Raw genomic sequence first — 19,221 nt, 5'->3', positions numbered from 1 at the left:
GAAAGACTGGATAAATGTTGTGGTTTTTCATTTTAATTATAAAATTTCAGAGTAATGAATTGGTGCCCTAGCAATCTCCAGTGTTAACCAGTAAGGTTTTGTTTGTTTAGTATCATTAGGAATGCATACATTTTACAAAGCTGATGTGTTTTAATCCATTGTTATTTATGATACTCCAATGATCCCGTTAGGCTAGTGGCACATCTTAGAGTTGACTTCTTTGTCCTTTTGATGTGATCCATAGACACTTATTGAATAAGCGTCCTGGCTGTCTACACCTCTTTCCGCACATACTCCTGGTTTTGTTTACTCCTAAACTTCTTGGGGGTTTTGCAAACCAGCCATATGCTTTGTCACTCCCTAGCCCTTGTTTGAGCTGATTTCTTTGCCTAAAATGCCTTTTCCTATTTATGCATCCCAACTAATTTAGGTATCCTTGAAGATTCGGTGCTAACTTTACTACCTTTAGGTAGTTTCCTCAAATCCACCAAATAGAGCGAGGCTTCATTCTTTCTTCCAATGGTATAGTAGCACTGATAGCATGGACCACCTTGAATTAGTAATTGTTTGCAACTCTGCCCCACACAACTGTGACTTCATTGTGGGCACGGGCCCTCACATGAATATTTTGTATCTCTGAAGTTCCTGATAAATGAAAACTTAATAACATGATTCCTAAATTAATAAATCCATCTGTTTATTAAACAAATTTACTATCTGCTATAAAATAGGTATTGAAGATTCTGAGATAATTTGTGCAGCTTATTGAACGATGGAAAAAACAGATACAGAAACAAAATACAATGTTATGATAATATTTTTCTGTCTGTGGGCATGCTACATTTCCCACTTTCTGTCCCTTCTTCCCAGAATGCTCCTCATCCCTGTCCTGCATCTTCTCACTGCTGACTCCTCAACATTTGAGTTCTCAGCTAAAATGTTCCCTCCTCAGAAAGACTTCTCCTCAATGAATCACATAAATTATCTTCAGTAGCCAACAGCCAGCCCCTTCCATAAATACATTGGAAGACATTAACCCATAGAATATGTCAAACGCAATGAGATATATGTGACTATGTGATTGTCTTATATAGACAGTACAGGCCATTCTACTGGAGTTGTTCACTCTCTCCCTTGCATGGAGGAAGCAAGTGGCCATGTTGGGGAACCCCACATAGTAAGGAACAGAGCCTCTTGAAGCTGAGGGCAGCTTCCAACCCACAGTAAAAAACCAAAACCCTCAATCCTACAACTCAAGAAACTGAACTCTGCCAACAACCTGAGTGAGATTGAAAGCATATCCTTCCTCATTAGAACCTCAGACAAGATCACAGTCTCACCCAATATCTTCATTGCAGTCTTGTGAGACCCTAATCAGAGGAGTTACTTAAGCCGTGCCTAGATTCCTAACTATAAAAACTGAGATAATAAACGTGTATCACCGCTAGGTTTTTGGTAATGCTACACAGCAAGAAATAATGTGCAGTCTTTATGAAATTACATTGTGTCTTGCGGTTTACTTGTAACTTTGATATTGTAGAGGGGTTCTAGTTAATAAAAAAATCACTAAAGTTGAAGTTATACTTTGCCATGTTGGAAGACAGTTGGCCATGTTTCTGCTTGTCTTGTAAGGGGGATGCTCTCTGCCCTTGTTCCTTTGTGCAGGAAACAACCTTGGACAAAGGGAGATAGTATACACCTCTACAGCAAAGGGCAGGTTTGCTTAGAGCTTTAGAAGTCAGTCTCCTGGGTGCCTGCATGGCTCAGTAGGTTAAACGTCTGCCTTTAGCTCAGGTCATGACCCCAGAGTCCTGGGAGAGCCCTACATTGGTCTCGCTGCTCAGTGGGGAATCTGCTTCTCCCTATGCCCCTCACCCCACTCATGCTCTCGCGTTCGTGCTCTCTCAAATAAATGAAAACCTTAAAAAAGAAAAAAAATGTCAGTCTCCCTTTGAGCAAAGGGCAGACATTCTTACTGCCCATTATTAAAGATTTGGGTTTCCTAAGCTCACTACTTTTTTTCCTGTAATGCAACCCAGTGTGTATGCAGATGTCATTTGGCCTTCTTCACATCACCCTGCGGAAACTGAGGCTCCGCAAACTGACACAAAAATGCTGATACATTGCTGCTAGGGCTGTAAGTAATAAATCATCCTATATCTCTGACCTAGCAGTTTGCGGCTCTACTAGCATTCATGGGACTGTGGTAGGCAAATAGGGTAAAGTTTCAGACCCTTCAGAATTCTTGAAAAGCCATAGAGCATGATATACAGCACATATTTACCTGCAGAAATTGGAAAGCTTTTTTTCCCCCAGGCAGAAATGTAAATACTATACAAAATTACGTCTGAACTTATTAACTAGGGAAGTGAGAATTCAAGCCTTGTAATTCTTCCCTCTCAGCATATGGTGTCACTCCTCTACCAACATCCACTTCCTACCCTTACTTGGTAAAGTCTCCACACCTGGAAATTAGTTAGGCATAAAAAATAGCTAAGTACTTTCATCATGGTGGGATTTTAGAAAGTATTTCCTTAGTTGTTGCTTGTTACATTACCAGAGCTGTCACCCACAGAATGATTGCTTGGTGCCATTCATTCCATTCAGTACCACACCATAACATATTCACTGTACTATAAGAAAGTCCATTACAGTCACCATTTCAACTCTTGCTGCCCATTAATATAGCAATTACAATAGCAATAGCAAAGAGCCCCACAGGCTTAAAATAGTAAAATATTGTTGGTTAGAATCAGAATTGGCAAGTAAGAACTTGATATGAAAGGTACTAATCAAACCAGCCTCAGAGTTGCCTCTGTAAAACAGATAGTTGAATCTAATCCTTTATTATTTAGTTTTCACATGCCACCTACTCTCAATTTAATCTCCAGTGACAGCTCTAAAATTGTCATGTTTTTCTTGGGGGAAGTGGGTTTTTGAGATTTTTCTTGGGGGAGAATGGGAAACACTAAATGTCACTGTTTTATACTCCTACTTTTCCTTTAAGAGTAAGGCCATCCTGTTGCTGGGTGAACCGGGGAGACCCTGGTTCCTGAGCCATTGACCCAGCCAGACCTGAAGGAGTTGCCGAAGGTTCTTGGTCTCGTCACAAGAAGGAATTCAAGGACCAACATGCAGCACGGTGGATGAGTAACAGAAGCAGGAAAGTTTATTAAGGCAAAAAGTACCCTGTAGAGATACGAGAGCAAGAATGATAGCAAGAGCAATGTGTGAGCTGGGGGTTCCGTTTCTGTCTTTTATTGACTGTAATTAACTGAGAGACAAAATATTTATTACTTGGGGTGGGAAGCAGTGTTTCACACTTTTTCTTCCTAATTTGGTCAGGGGTTTCCTGTCATGGCGTCCACCATCTTGAGCCTGTCTGGTTGGATCTGGCTTCTCGCAGAATGCTGCTGGGACAGGCCTCTGATTTTCCCAATAGCTGGCCATGACTTCCTCAGTGCTGGGCTCCAGGTATCCTGTTAGAACCTAACTCACCGCCTACTCTAACAATCCCACGAGTCTAAAGACACCGAGTAAGAAAGTAAAGAATGGTCTTTATGCAAAAATCAATCATTAACCTTAAAGCTTACCTCTTCATAAATGAAAAGAAGAAAAAGCAACCTACATGTGTAGGGTAACTGTACCATTCTGAAACAAGAGGAGAGGTAAGTAGCTGGATATAAATAACTAAGTATTTCACTTTGGAAAGGATTATCTTTTGGTCTTTTTTTCAAGGGCAGTAGAATATTCCATCCCAAAGAAGCAGTTGTTGGAAGGGTTTTAAACATCACGGTAGCTCAACTGATGAGTCACCGATCTCTACTCCTGAAACCAACAATACACTATATGTTAATTAATTGAATTTAAATAAAATAAAATAAAATATTTTTAAAAAGTCACAGTGCTCAGGGAGGAAACTAAGAGCTTGCTAATATCTGGAACACAGCCTGTTAAAGGAAGTGGGGGCAGGACAAGAAGGGGCTGCTACCCAACTTCTTTGCCTGAGGCCTGCCAATACTAGCTTACCCTGAGGAAGTCACAGAGTGTTGTCACTGCAGTACCCTTTCTTCACTGAAGCAAGGAAGGAGACTGGGCAAGAAAAATCTTTTCTCAATTGCAGAAACTGTTACAGTATTTTGGTCTATAATCTACACCTACAGTTTATTTCAATTCTCTTAACTCCTTAAATTCTCTTAAGATATTTCTTTCTTTTCTTCCTTGTTGATTTTCTAGACACAAAATTCAGTAGCACATTAGAGATCAATGATTAATTTAAAAATAAGAAATATTCACCTTGCATTTAGACAAATTAAGTGGGATAGTAGATGGAGCACAGACCTTAGAAGAAGAAAATGTTGAGCCTCAGGCCTCAGCTTACGAGTTATGTGACCTTGAACAAATCACATCCCTCTCTCAATGTTCTCACCTATAATGTAAATAATAAGCTCCACTGCTGTGAAGATCAAATGATGGTTCACAATCTCATCATGTATGGAAGACATCGCAGCTGAATATTATGCTGCCATTTCAACTGCCTGTACATTCTAAGTGAGCCAATCTTACAAATCTGGCTTGTCTATTAAGAATTACCAGTGCTGGGGGGCCTGGGTGGCTCAGTTGGTTGGGTGTCTGCCTTTGGCTCAGGTCATGATCTTGGGGTCCTGGGATCGAGCCCCACATCGGCTCCCTGCTCTGCAGGGAGCCTGCTTCTCCCTCTGCCTCTGCCTCTGTTTCTCATGAATAAATAAAATATTTTTTAAAAAGAATTATCAGTGCCAATATGAGAGTTATTGGACAGTACCAGAGGGGAAAAATCAGTTCAAACAACATTTTCTTTTTGTCTCTCTGCTTATTTAAGATAGATCTATGGGAAAAAAAATACTTCAAGATTCTTTGTAGCAACAGGGCAAAATAAAGCTTTTTTGGGGGAACAATCTATCTGAATAAAACTTTATGCTGTGTCTACCATCTGCTAACTACTGTTGGGGCACCAAAAGGAGTATGACAAGATCACAGCACATCATCTACAAATTCACAGTATGTCTTTATGACAAAATGATTATTTTTGCTTAAAAGCAAGGACATGGCTAAAGCTCTTAGAATAAAACTTACCTTGTTTCATACCACCTAAAAGGGTAGTGAAAGAGGACATTAAAATCATTAAATTCAATTACTACCCCATGAAGCAGTGTTTTCCAAATTGCATTTAGTGGGATACACTTGTTTTTCAAGTACAGATAATTGACTTCCTTATCCTGCTCTGTGATAACACATTGTCATCATTGGTCCCTGCAAGATCACTTTATTTATTTGCATTTATCTCCATTCTCTTTCCCCACTTACCTTCCTTCATAAACAACCACTCTATTTAAAGCAAGTCTTTTTACACATATGCCTTTTTATGTGTATTTTTGGGTTTTGTACCCCTTCTTTAAATTTATGTAAATGGTATTGAGGTATGTATCTATTCTCTTTCTTTTTTTCATTACCCACACTCCTTAAAAAATTCTTCCATGTTACTTTGTATATGTTGTCAATTTCTTCTAGTATGTGCCCAGGACTCTACATTTCCCCATCCACCCCCGCAGCGATGAATGCCCACATTGCCTCCAGTTCTCTGCCCCATAAACACGCTGTGACAATTTTCCCCATATATGTTCTCTTACGGACTTGCTGGGAAGGTCTTTGGAATACAGATCCAGAAACAGAATTGCTGAGTCACAGAAGATGCACCTACTCTTAAATTAACTGGATACTGCCTAACTGTCCTCCAAAATGGCAGGACCACTCCACTTTCCCAGCAGTAACCTAGAAGGGTTCCTGCATCCTTACATGTACTTGGCATTATTCAGCTTTCTAATTTTTGTCAGTCTAATGGGTATAAAGTGATACTTCACCGTTTTTCATTTTCCATATCTATGATTCATACTCATTTGGAATAGCTCTTTTTATGAGTGTTGGCCTCAGGTTTTCTCTTCTATATATTCTACATATCCTCTTGCAGTAAGTAGGCAAACAAAAACAAGTTGCTGGAACATTTCGGCTTCTATATACTGTCTGTTCGTATCTGTTTTCCATTTCTCTATTGAGGTTGCTATTCTCTTATCGTTACTTTCTATATGTTCCTTAAATATTCTGGACTTTAATCCCTTGTTGGATTTAGATACTTCAAGTATCTTTGACCAATTCATCATCTATGTGTTAACTTTAGTTTCTATTAAAAGATAAACTGAGGCATAATAAAAATTTAAGAGTTTCTCTGAACAAAAACTGGTACAAATTGGGCAGCAGAAATGGTTAGGAACACTCGCTCCACTGACAGGAGCTCAGAGAGAGGCTTCTACAGGGAAAATGCAGAAGAAAAGTAAGCAAATTATTGACTGGCTACAGCTTAAACCTTAGTAAGCTGTTCGTGAATGCTTGTCCTTAGCATTTTTATTTTGTAACCTTGAGATATTTATAGGCTTAACTTTTGGTTTGCTTAATGTAGGGCACTGCACCATTAGTGCCCCATCAGTCTAATGGCTTCTTTAATTAATTTAACATGTCCTATGGAAAACAACAAGCCTTTGTTTTGATGTAATTAACTTCATTTTTTTTAACTTATGATAAGAGAAAAACTCTCTAAAGGCCTGATATACAAGGGAAGCCATTTTAGATTTCTAGGTTAGCATGACTGTACATAAACTTTGTTCAAACCAAAAGCCTGATTTATGGCCTGCCACACATGCATTGTACCTGCGCTTTGTGAATGAGTAGCCTAAAGGAAAACCCTCTTGTTCTTGAGATAGCAATCAACACTCTTGTTCCCTGCCTTCCTTTACAGTAAAACTTGTAATTCCTGTCTATATGCTAACATATAATCTTTTGAGCTTTTACAAGATGTAAAAAAGTATATAACTCTGTAAAAACTGTTCATTCTCCAGAGTACTTTCTTCCCTGTGAAGAGTGTTTCCTGGGCAGCTGTTTTAACTTGGGCTCAAAACTCTCTTTACTTTTAGAGATTCTAAATGGTTTGTTCAATTTGCATTGACACAATCTGTGCTTTTGAAATGCTGTCAAACAAGTTGTACCCCACTCCTCAGTATAAAGATAACCTTCACCAACTTTATATGAACATATTTTGGGGTCCAAAGTAACAGAGAGATGCTATTAAGATTGTGATGATTTTTTTTTAAGATTTTATTTTTAAATAATCTCTACACCCAATGTGAGGCTCAAATTCATGACCCCGAGATCAAGAGTCGAACGCTACTCTGAGCCAGCCAGGCACCCCTAAAGTTGGGATGATTATTAAAAAAAGAAGAAAAAAAAAAGCTATGTTCCACTGTTATCACTACCTTCTATTAATTTCTTAGTTTGACTTTTCACATGTACACCTTTAATGCATCCAGAGCCCCACCTTTTGATGTGGTGTTTAATTTTCTTCCATTTGTTTTCTTTTCCCCATTGATTTGTGCAGCCATGTTTAGTCTACATTACCTTTCCAACTGATGTTGATGTTGGTAGTCCAAGAAGAACTGTTTAAATAGCAAGACATTAAACAAGAGTAGTGAACACCTAGTTGAAAGAACTGATAATGGTAGATAACGGTGATTTTAGGAGAACATAAGGACAATACCTTGTATTTTTAAACATATCAATTCATAATGAAGTAAAAATCATGCTCATTAAAAGTTTTTAGATGATAAAATGGGGATTTTTTTTTAATGATTTTTATTATATTATGTTAGTCACCATACAGTACATCCCCGGTTTCCGATGTAAGGCTCGATGATTCATTAGTTGCGTATAACACCCAGTGCACCATGCAATACATGCCCTCCTTACTACCCATCACCGGTCTATCCCATTCCCCCACTCCCTCCCCTCTGAGGCCCTCAGTTTGTTTCTCATAGTCCATAGTCTCTCATGCTTCATTCCCCCTTCTGATTACCCCCCCTTTCTTTATCCCTTTCTTCCCCTACTGATCATCCTAGTTCTTACGTTCCATAGATGAGAGAAATCATATGATAGTTGTCTTTCTCTGCTTGACTTATTTCACTTAGCATTATCTCCTCCAGTGCCGTCCATGTTGCAGCAAATGTTGAGAATTCGTTCTTTCTGATAGCTGAGTAATAAAATGGGGATGGTTTTATAATTTGGAAAATACACGTGGAGAAATTACTTCTAGGGCGCCTGGGTGGCTCAGTTGGTTAAGGGACTGCCTTTGGCTCAGGTCATGATCCTGGAATTCCAGGATCCAGTCCCATAGCCACCTCCCTGCTCAGCAGGGAGTCTGCTTCTCCCTCTTACCTCCCCCCTTCTCCTGCTCTCTCTCAAATAAATAAATAAAATCTTTTAAAAAAAGAAATTACTTCTATATAACGCCAGTTCACAGACAAACCAATGGATTCCCTGAGCTAAATCTCTGAAATACAGAAACAAATCTTGTTTAGGTGATACTGAAAGTTTGATTACCCAAAATATCAATCAATAGGCATCTATTTCAACAATGCCTTTAAGTCCTGGTTTAACAAATAAGTTTATTCCCTTTCTCCAACAATTCTCTGCAGGGAAAAAAAAAAAAACCAACAACCCACAATTGTAAATAGTAGGCGCCAGTTTACCCATATATCTAATCGAATTCGAGAAATGCCAAGGAAAAGTCGTTTTTCGATTTTATTAACTAGTATATTATGCCCTATGATTGAACAATTCATACTGAAATCAAATCAGCTAGAAAGGGAGCTATAAACACCAATTCGCTAAGAATTTAGAGTGTATAGGGTACGGTATGAGTATCAGAATTTCCCCCCCACACTTGTGGATTGCACACGTTCAAATGTCTTTGCTGATCATTTTTAACTTAAAGAGAAAAAGACGGAGGTGGAGGTGGGGATGCGGAGGGAGGAGCAGGCTGATAATACAATAGCAGGAAACATGCGGAACTAATCCGTTACTGGAGGAAACTCTCATTAGTGGTTTCTCTTGTTTAGGGTGAACAAGTCATTTCACCTTCTTGGGGCTTCGGTTTTCCACTGTTGGGCCGAGAGGCTAAGAAATATGAGTTAACGTACTCCTCTCTTCCTTTTCGAGTCGTCCCCAAGTTGATTGACAAACCTATCCCTTTCATCCCGCCTCTCTGCGCCTGGAAGCGCCCTCGCTTTAATACCTCCATTAGCCTCTCCTGCGCAGGCGCCACTTTTTTTCTTCTCTTCCCCCGCCTGATTCCCTCCCGGTCTGAGAGAGGCAGGACTTCCTGTCCCCTGTAGAGCCACTACCGGAAGTGACTGCAGGCAAATCGTCGTTCGCCAAGCCTGGGAGAGTGTAGCGTGTTAGTGCTAGCTGCTGCTTTAGGCTTCAAAGATGCCAGGTCTGGCGGCCGCAAGCCCTGCCCCATCTGACTCACAGGAGAAGAAGCCGCTGAAGCCCTGCTGCGCCTGCCCGGAGACCAAGAAGGCGCGCGATGCTTGGTCAGTGCGCAAGCGGGGAGGGGGCGGCGGGCAGGCCCCGCGCGCCGCCTTCCGGTGCCTTAGTGCTCTGCTTGGCCTTGGGCTGCCAGTTTTGCGGTGCTGCGCTCTTCAGAGTTACAGGACCTTGTAGGCTTTGAGTCAGCCGTCACTTGATTGAGCCCCTAGCCCGGCTCGGAGACATGGATGAAGGGTTAGGAGAGAGGTCAGGTTGAACCGGGTTCGCTTCACCCACTCATCCTTTACTGCAAAGGGTTTTTGAGCACCTGTTATGTGTCAAGCACTGCCTTAGGACTACTAAAAACAGAAATAAAGTTGCTACTTAATTTAAAGGAGCTTAAAATTAATGGAGACATATACTAAGATTGCTGTTACCACGTGGTGTGGGTTATGCTAGAAGATTTGGCAAGATCAAAGTGTAAAAGTTCTGGTAAAATTTTGACGTGGTAGGACACGGTACATTTCTTAAAGTACTGGGGAGTTCTCCTTACTTCTCCCCCCTCTTTGGGTAGCTAAATTAAAAATCAATCTATGACGTTGGTGACACCGCGTTCAGAGTAGTACATCCAAGTTACTATCAACGCACAAAAGCTTTTGTTTGTTCTCATTTTATACAGCCTGTGTTGTGGAACAGATCGCATTGGGGCAATGCTCAGGAAATGTCAACGTATACCTCTCCCTCCAGCCCCTTTTTGTCCTCATATAAAAAAATAATCAAAAGTGGCATAGTGGGGTTAGTAAGAGTTGTAGGAGCTTAGTGCTTTTTATTAATACTCAGTACTTTACAAATAATACTGTGAAAGGAGGAGTGAAAGACTACAATTTGATACTGAAAATTGCTTTCCTAGTTAGCAGTACTAGTGCTTATGGAATCTAAAGATAGTATGTCTTAGTCAAGACTGAGAGCCTGGGATCCAGAGTCAAGGTTCTAATGCTGGTCCACCAGCTTTGTGACCCAGAGCAAATTATTTAAGGTACCTGCCTCCCGTGTCTGTAAGATGGGCCTAATAAAAGTATCTGCCCCTAGGATTACTGTAAGGGTTAATGATAGAAGCCACACAAGTGCCTTGCTAGCTGTTATCTTCATGGGGAGCTCGCTATCTATCCCAAGCTTCATTCATTTGCAGGCAGCCCTTGAGCTATTGAAGGATGTGTAGGATTTAGATCTTCAAAGAAGGAGAACCTATCCTTCAAACTGTTTTTGTGTCAGTTGCCTCAGACCACTATGCCCAAATACTTATCGTCAGTACTCAGTTTTCTCTTATAATTGAATTTGGCTTAACTTGATCTTTGCTAAAATTACATTTTCAGGCTCTAGAAATAAAACTGTGTGGTCCTAGGTTTTACTTTGTGAATTTTACAAATAAAAAGTTCTTTGATCATCACAAGGGAGGCTCATCAGGCTGCTGTTGGCTGCCAGATCTTGTTGTTTGAATGTTGTTGGGTATTTTATGATTAGGAGATTTAGTTAGGTCTATTTGAATGTAGGGCAGAATAAAAAATGTAATTCCTCTGTAATAGGCAAAAAATTAAGTTCTTCTCTCTGTCCTTCATTTAAGGTAAATATTGTATTCGGATGGTTTATTTTATTAGAGAACTGTATTGTTCCTTATTCTCTGCCCCTATTCTTAGATATGACCTAGAGGCAACATTATGCATAATTATTTCTTCTAATTAGATTCTCCCTAAAAACTAGTTATCTGTGGAACATCTTCATGGGCATGGGAATATCACAAGAGCCAATAAAAACAAAGCCATTTGGTGTAATAGCATTTTTTTAAAACCCCAGCTACATTCCATCAGACCCATGTTCTCCCTCACTCCATCACTGTCATGCATGCTTATTTACTGTTAATGTGTTTCATGCTTACTTTGTTAGATAACAAGTACATTTTGTTTTATAGCATCATTGAAAAAGGAGAAGAGCACTGTGGACACCTAATCGAGGCCCACAAGGAGTGCATGAGAGCCCTGGGATTTAAGATATGAAATGGTGAGCACGACACTTTCTGATTGGGAAGAGAATACATAGACTTATTGCTTCAGATTTGTGCTTTATAGATTTAGCAGTCATTGGGCAACATTCTATTCAAAAGGTAGTTCACCAGGTTAATCAAAGATGCTTAAGTATCACTTAAAAATAATTTTTAGTTTCTAATATAGGGAGTAAATGATGCTAATAAATTGAGAGGCATTCAGTGGATTTGGGGGAGGGAGAATTTATCTTTCAAAAAAGGGTTTGATAAAAGCCTTTAGAGTTAGAGTCAGAAGGAATAATGGGTTAGGAAGTTCAAAATATTCAGTTGTCTGACTTAAAGGAACTAAAAAGAAAATAGTCTTTATTTCTTGTTTCTGATGTTGTGGGTCGTTAGTAGGGGCTTTTAAATAGGGAGTAAGCAGTACATGGAAGCATTGCTTTCTGCAAAAGAGAAAGGAATTATCACTATTTCTTTTGTACCAGGCTTCTAATACTACTACAACCTCAGACTTTTTTTTTTAAGTATTTATTTATTTATTTATTTATTTGCCACACATAGAGGGAGAGCATACAGGTAGGCAGAGCGGCAGGGAGAGGGAGAAGCAGGCTCCCTGAGGAGCAGAGACCCAGATGTGGAGCTCAAACCCGGGAGCCTGGGATTGTGACCTGAGCTGAAGGCCGACGCTTAACCAACTTAGCCACCCAGGCACCCCAGACAGTTTTTCTTTAAGAACTTTGAATCCAAATTTTAATGCTAAAAGGGACCTTAAATTATACAATAGTACCATAAATAAATGATCTTTTGTTTGGAAGCTCTTTCTTCAGATAGCACCTTAATTCCCTCCCTCACTTCATTCAGGTCTCTGTTCAAAAGTCTCCTTATGAGGCGCTTGGGTGGCTCAGTCAGTTAAGTGTCTGCCTTTAGTCATGATCCTGGGGTCCTGGGATTGAGCCCCACTTCAGGCTCCCTGATCAGTGGGGAGTCTGCTTCTCCTTCTCCCTCTGCCCCTCCCCCCTTGTGCTTTCTCTCTCTCAAATAAATCAATAAAATCTTTTTTAAAAAAGCCTCCTCATTAAAGAAGCTTTGCCTCAACACTCTATCTGAAATAGCATCCCTTCCCCATCACTCTATCCCAGCACTGTCCAGTAGAATTTTCTGTGATAATGAAAATGTTCTGTCCCTTCACTCTCCACTAGGCCATACGTGGAGCCATATGTGACTATTGAGTCCTTGAAATGTGGCTAGTAAAACTAAAGAACTGAATTTTTAGTTTAATTTTAATTTGAATAACCACCTTCAGCTAGTGGCTACCCTATTCTTAACATACTGCTTGCATATTAGGTATTTATTTATTATCTGCATTGCTTTACTCCAAGGAGAATGTAAGCTCTGAGAAAGTAAGAATTTTTTGCTTTACTCACTGTCATATCCCCAGGACCTATAACCATGCCTGGCACATAGTAGGCGCTGAATAGAATGTTGTTAATTAAATGAATAAATAAATGAGGAACTAAGGCTTATAGGTATGGAATGGCTCTCAAGGTGAGTTAGCAGGATCAGAGTGGAACCTCTGTCTCCAGGCAGACTTCCTTTGTTTTTTGCCCCACTCCCACCCCCCCAACACCCACACCACACTGCCACTTTTAACTTAATAATAGCTGAGAGATAATGCCGAAGTCACATACCAGTATAACTAATAGAAAGCCTGGTTTCTTTCCCTTTCACCTCTCTCCTGCCTCTTTAGAATTTCACGTATGGCTAGTCTTCCTCATTGAGCTATAAAAAAGGATGGATAAGGAACCTGTTCCAAGCTGATAAGAAGTATCACTATGTAGTGGAAAACAGTCTAGGGTGAAAGTCCTGAGGCTTAATTTTGGTTCTCCTGACATCTAGCTTAGCATGTGTTTTACTTCAGCTACATTTAACATTCATCAAGACACTAATCCTCTCTGGGTTTCATTTTTTTAATTCATAAAAAGAGAACCATAATATATTTTGTGATTTTATATATGGTATGGTATATCTACTCTGTGTACATGACATACTTAAATGGCTTTTAGATTTCTTTAAATTCCATGGTGAATTATTTTGTAAAATAAGTAAGTTTGGGTGTATGTGAGGGGGGTGTTCTTTAAAAGTGTAAGTATACCTATTGATTATTTCTAAGACCTGGAATCTTAACATTTGTCACGGTTTCCTTGTTCATAATCTAACTCTCTTCGTATGGTATTGTGTAAACTGTTGGCTAGTGCCACGCCTGTCTTGATAAAAAAGGTGATTTTTAAAAATGCTAATTTTAGGAGCAGCAGAAATTTCTCTTGGACTTCACATGGACCACAAAGGTGCTACAACTGTTGTCATAATTAGCATAAATTCGCAAGGACTAGAAGATATCCTAGTTTTCTTTATATTATTGGGATAGAGAGTGAGAGTGGTTCCTGTGTACTTCGTTTGTGTGTAGAAGAAAATGCAAGAACTTTGGACTTACAAGACCTGATGTTTAACTGGTTGTGTGGTCTTGGGCAAGTCCTTAACTTTCTGAACCTTAGTTTACTTCATAGAGTCATCGTGATGATTAAATGAGAGGTGTATGAACAGGATTTGTAAACTATCAAAAAGCAGAACGGAATAGCCTATATGTTGGGAATCGTGGGTAGCAGACATTCAGTTGAGGTCTGTTGAATATATGACCTGATTACATATTTTTGAATACTGGTTATGAGAAGAACAATCTGAATCCACATAAGGCCCTTCTTAGAATTCAGATGTCATGTTTTCATTTTCAGCATGATTGTGCTTTTGAAAAGGAACAGGTGTTTGGATTTCCTTTGGTCCCAGGTGTCCTATTTCCCCAACCTCCATTGGGAAATGGACAAACAGTGAAGTAAAAAAAAAAGACTTGTTAGAATGGATAGCTGGTGGAATTAAAACGAGAGTCTAGGTCTTTTGTGTTCTCCAAAACACAGATGCTTTACACTTCATTCCTTGCACTTAATGAGATCTTATTGCAAACATACTCAATTTTAGGACTGCACATCATCTTGATTTTCAGTCCTAAAACTATTATGAATGCAAATTAGAAAGACCTATTGTTGAAATGCGTAGGTATATATATCTCAGTAACCAGGTCACTGGCTGTAAAATCCAGTACTACTGTCTACATTGTTATAAGATAAACCTAACTAAATGGGTATCCTTTAGATTATTATATCACATTTTTCTGAGGATAGCTATAAAGGAAAAATACTTTTGCAGACCTAGATCTTCCCAGTAATGATCACAAAAGTTACTTTTAATTCAAAAACCTTTGTAGATTTTAATGTTATATCCTAAATAAGATAGGTCTTATTGTACCTTGAATTTAGTCCATTGGGACTTAATATAAAAGTAGGCTACATTCAGCCAGAGGTATACCTTGTAATCACCCGAGGACTGTTTTCCAAAATTCACATGCCCTAGGCCTTGATCTGTTCCTGTTGACGCAGAAACTCCTAGATAATTTTCTCGTGCCCCCTTTAAGAACCATTGGGTTAAGCTGAAGAAGTGGCAGGGATATTGCTAAATATAAACTGCCTAAAGATTTAGTAGTAGCAAAGGCAGAGACTCGAAAACTGCTCCTAAGGAAAAATAGGTGTATGATGGTGGTGATTCTAGACACTTTCTTCTATCTTATGACTTTTTTTTTTTTTAACTGAAAGAGAAACTAGAGGAACCGAGAACCTGCTTAAAAATGTAAAGAGGAAATGGGAGCTAGTATCTTTCTGACTTTAGGAGTCAGAAGGAACCTTGAGAACTCAGTCTGAGGGCTAAAATCATTGAAAGAAAATGAAAGGACTAGCACTGAACAGTGGGGATACTCAGTATTTACTGTTTAGCAGAATTTAATAGTCGGTTAAAATATGCTGATTCCACACACACACCTGATTATGAAAATATGATCCCAAGAAAATCCAGAAAAAGTGTCATTTCTTGCTATTTGAACATTTATTCATTCAATAGATATTTGTTGTTTAATACCCTGAAAAATGCTAACGTGAGAAAGACAGGGTCTCTTCTCTCCAGGACTTTACATCCAGATACATAACCAAGAGGTTTACACCCAGAGGCTCTCAGGAGTAGCCCCTTCTGATACATAGTTATCGGCAGAAGAGGTAACAGTACTATGGATTGCTCTCTCTTACAGTATTGAGTGGCTTCATTTCTGCTTATCTTTCCTGCTCAATCCTTTCCTTAAGTGTATTCTTCCTTTGAGCCTTTTAGAAAAGAGAGTTTAGGTGTTTGTATTGTTGATGAGGCTTATCTTTTCTAAACCACATTCAGGGAATAATAGCTAGATGAAGGAAGAAGCGCTTGCATTGGGCTTGCAAGAGTTGTCAGGCCCAAATTACTTACCTTTTTAAGCATTGTTTTCTGTCTTCTGGGATAGGGACTGGGGGTGAGAATGGTCTGGAGAGAAGCCTGGTACTGATTGACTTAGACCAGCAACCGTTATCCTCTACTACTTTCCTTTTTTTGATTTCTAAATGGATTTCAAAAGGGTTGCCCATTTTTTGGCCTGGGGATAAAGTGAGTAACTTTACACGAGAAGTGACTTATATACAGAGCTGACCTTCTGCCTTCCACTTCGTGAATCTTTGCCAAACATACTGGAATCAGCAAGGAGGGGTTTACAAGTCTCTTCTATCCGTAAAAATAAACTGCCCTAGCCTTTTTGGGAAGGTATTTTTTTAGTAAATAAATATATATAGTTTTTAACAAAGGCTTCTGTAGATTAAAAAAATGTCCTGGATTGAACAGTTTCAGTGATGTTTTTTAGTTAGACAAAACTAGAATTTAATAAAACTGTAGGCTTTTATTCTAAACCACAGTTTAGAGTTAATAGTACTTGGCTGAGACATTCATTTCTAGTGGTCTTAATTCCCTAATTCCATAGGTCTGGCATGATGTTTGAAATCTAATTTTCTAATATAAATTTTTTTTTGTAGGTGGTTTACTCTGTGAATGAATAATTCCTGAAGAATGAAGAAGATTCAGTAGTTTTGGGAATTCTTTGAGGAACTTTGATAAATGGAAAAAGTATTTATAATTTATTAAAGAAAAAGGAAAATATCTCTGGTCAGAAATCTTCAGGTGTGTTTCTTTTTGTGTTCCTCACATCCTTACATGACACTTATTTATTTTTCTTAAAGGATATAGTATAAAAAATCTTGTAATATTGATTTCTTCTGTTGTTGTGTCATTCTGGGAACTCTAGATATTCGTTGTAAGGAGAAAGCAGATACTGATCTCAGTCAGTGAAATCTCCAAAATGAAGTGCATAGAAGTAAGGAAATAACCCTTTACCAATTTAGAATGAGTGTGGTAGCCATATCATCTCATTAAATGTTTTGTTTTTTATTTTTAACTTACTTAAAGGCAAGAACTGGACAAGCCTTCAGTCTTAATATTTTATATCATTATTGTTATTCTTGTTCTCTCTTTTGAGAAAGTTATTTGTTTAGATTTTGGACCACATTCATGTGCCTTGGCTTGGAAGATCTTAACTATTTGGCATAATTAATCTGTACATGTCTAGTTACATTTTAAGATAAACTAGGATTATTAGTTTAATGCCTACTGGCCAGATAATTGTCTCTTATTGATCACAAGCTGGCCCAGACCAAAGGCTGGACTAGTACAAATAAGTCACCAATGAAATAGCTCAGTGCTCTGCTGTAGTGATACCTGGGGTAGAACATAGAGTGTATTTTACTTACTATACAATCCCATGGTCCTGTTAGCTGCTTATGGGCTAACGAAGCAAGGTCATATTCTGCCCGAAGTAAATTGAGTTTCAAATCTCAACAACAAAACTACTGATGAACGTAAGAGTATATGTAGTGTCCATTCGTCATTCTGTGGTGAGAAAATTGCCTCTTTTATAAAATAAAGGAGCTGAATTAAGTTATTCCTTAGGATTCCTTCTAGTTAATTTTAACAGTGTGGCTTTGAAGTATGACAGACTTAGGTTCAACAGGTCACAACCTCTGTCTGTCTGTTTTTCTCATCTGAAAGAGAAAAAGAAAGAAGCAAGGATAGAAGTAATACTTAATGTACAAGATTGTGAGTACTAATTAAAATGGCATATGTACTGTGCATTTGGCACAATATCTAGCATTTAGTGTTAATTAACATTCTCTAATTCTTTGATTCTATACTCATATTTCCACCTGAATATTTGTTTGGATATAATACTTTAAGGAAGTACTTTATAGCTTTCAGAGAATTCTAGGTAAAGAATAGAATCTTGGATTCCTAAGACAGATAAAACTCAACTTCCCACCAAACACCAGTCCTTGGCAGATGGGCATCCAGATTCTGCTTGAATATGTCCTGGACTACAAAAAGGGGGAAAAAAATCTATAAACTTACCACCCAGTGTTAACATTTGCTGTATGCTGTTCCAGACTTTTCTTATGCATTTATACATGTTTTAAAATAAAAAATGAGGTAATTTTTCTATGCTATATATTTTTAATGAAATCATAATATTACTTTTTCCCTTTGATACATTTTACTAGCCATGAATGTAGTCCTCATAACATGATTTGTATTGGCTATGTATGAATCCATTCTGAGCTTACTATAATTTAACTGATTCCCTATTGTTAGTACATTCATTCATTAAACAAAATGTTTTGCAGAATGCTTGCTATATGTCAGGTACCATTCATGGAATTGAGTATTGGTCTTGAACAGGACATATACCTGATACCTAAATTATTTCTGATTTTGTTGTTGTTGTTTTGTTGGTTGATTTTATGGAAACATGTAAGAGAGAGGAAGAAATCACCTGAAAGCTTACCAGTCTACAATAGGACTACTTTTTGGTGACTTTGCCATTCATCTCTTTCTGCATGTATATACTTTATTTTTACTTTATTTATTTATTTATTTATTTAGGCCATTTCATAATAACACTGCACTGGAAGTTTCCATAGGAAATTCTTTACAAGTCCTTTACTAATCACTTAGCTAAGGATGGGCCAGAGGCTGTGCATGTTTTCAAGGCTTTGGATGAGTACTGCCTGACTGACCTCTAGAAATTGGTTACCCATTTGCACCTTTGTATCTGAGGGTGCCTATTTCCCTAAGTTCTTAGCAAGGTTAATTTTTTCAACCTTTGCCAGTTTGATATGTTCACGTGGTATGTAAAGAAACTAAAGCACCCTTCTTGACATCTGCCATAGTTAAAAATGTATCTCACGAGACCCTCTGCCCACCCTTCCCTAGATCTTAAGCCTTCCCAAAGATTATGCATAACATTTTGGTACTAATAATAGAGATGTTACCATAGTAATTTGAAAAGTGAAAAAGTTCACTTCCTAGTAGGTGACCACCACATTCTGACATACATCTTTGCGAAGCCCTTGCTATTCACAGTAATTCCCAAATTCAACACAAACACATTCCCACCCAGGTCATGATCGCGGGGTCCTGGGATAGAGTCCTGGAGTCTGCTTCTCCCTCTCCCTCTGCCCCTCCCCCCTGCTTGTGCACCCGTGCACACGCTCTCTTCTCTCAAATAAATAAAATATTTAAAGAAAAATAGGGCCATGACCCTAAGCAAGGCCTACTTTAGGATGACTATACATTTCATTCGTCTGATGTGAGGCTGCCAAAAAACCAAATCCCCATTTTACAGGTGACAGGTACTCAAGGAAATCACTGTGGTCAAATAGCTGGTGATCTGGGCTGTGAGTCTTGGTCAGTAGAGTTCAAGCCCAATGTTCTTTCCTTTTTTTTTT

General features: G+C 38.7%; 1 protein-coding gene across 1 annotated transcript; it reads left to right on the top strand.

Moving 5' to 3' along the window:
- Nucleotides 1-9,264: 9,264 nt before the first annotated feature.
- Nucleotides 9,265-16,553, top strand: LOC103678788 (cytochrome c oxidase copper chaperone). The gene is made up of 3 exons (XM_008708198.2): nt 9,265-9,458; nt 11,360-11,448; nt 16,420-16,553. The coding sequence occupies exons 1-2, from the start codon at nt 9,352-9,354 to the stop codon at nt 11,442-11,444; spliced, it is 192 nt and encodes a 63-aa protein (XP_008706420.1). The 5' UTR covers nt 9,265-9,351; the 3' UTR covers nt 11,445-11,448; nt 16,420-16,553.
- Nucleotides 16,554-19,221: the final 2,668 nt, after the last annotated feature.

Source organism: Ursus maritimus, unplaced genomic scaffold (genome assembly GCF_017311325.1).
Source record: "Ursus maritimus isolate PB19 unplaced genomic scaffold, ASM1731132v1 scaffold_4, whole genome shotgun sequence".
Classification (NCBI taxonomy): Eukaryota; Metazoa; Chordata; class Mammalia; order Carnivora; family Ursidae; genus Ursus; species Ursus maritimus.
This window is presented reverse-complemented; position numbering and strand designations above follow the sequence as displayed.

What these genes read in the sequence shown, in the direction of transcription:
- LOC103678788 (XM_008708198.2), top strand. Translation starts at nt 9,352, where the DNA reads ATGCCAGGTCTGGCGGCCGCAAGCCCTGCCCCATCTGACTCACAGGAG. An exon ending in AAGAAGGCGCGCGATGCTTG is followed by an intron (nt 9,459 to 11,359) that starts GTCAGTGCGCAA and finishes TTTGTTTTATAG; the next exon opens with CATCATTGAAAAAGGAGAAG.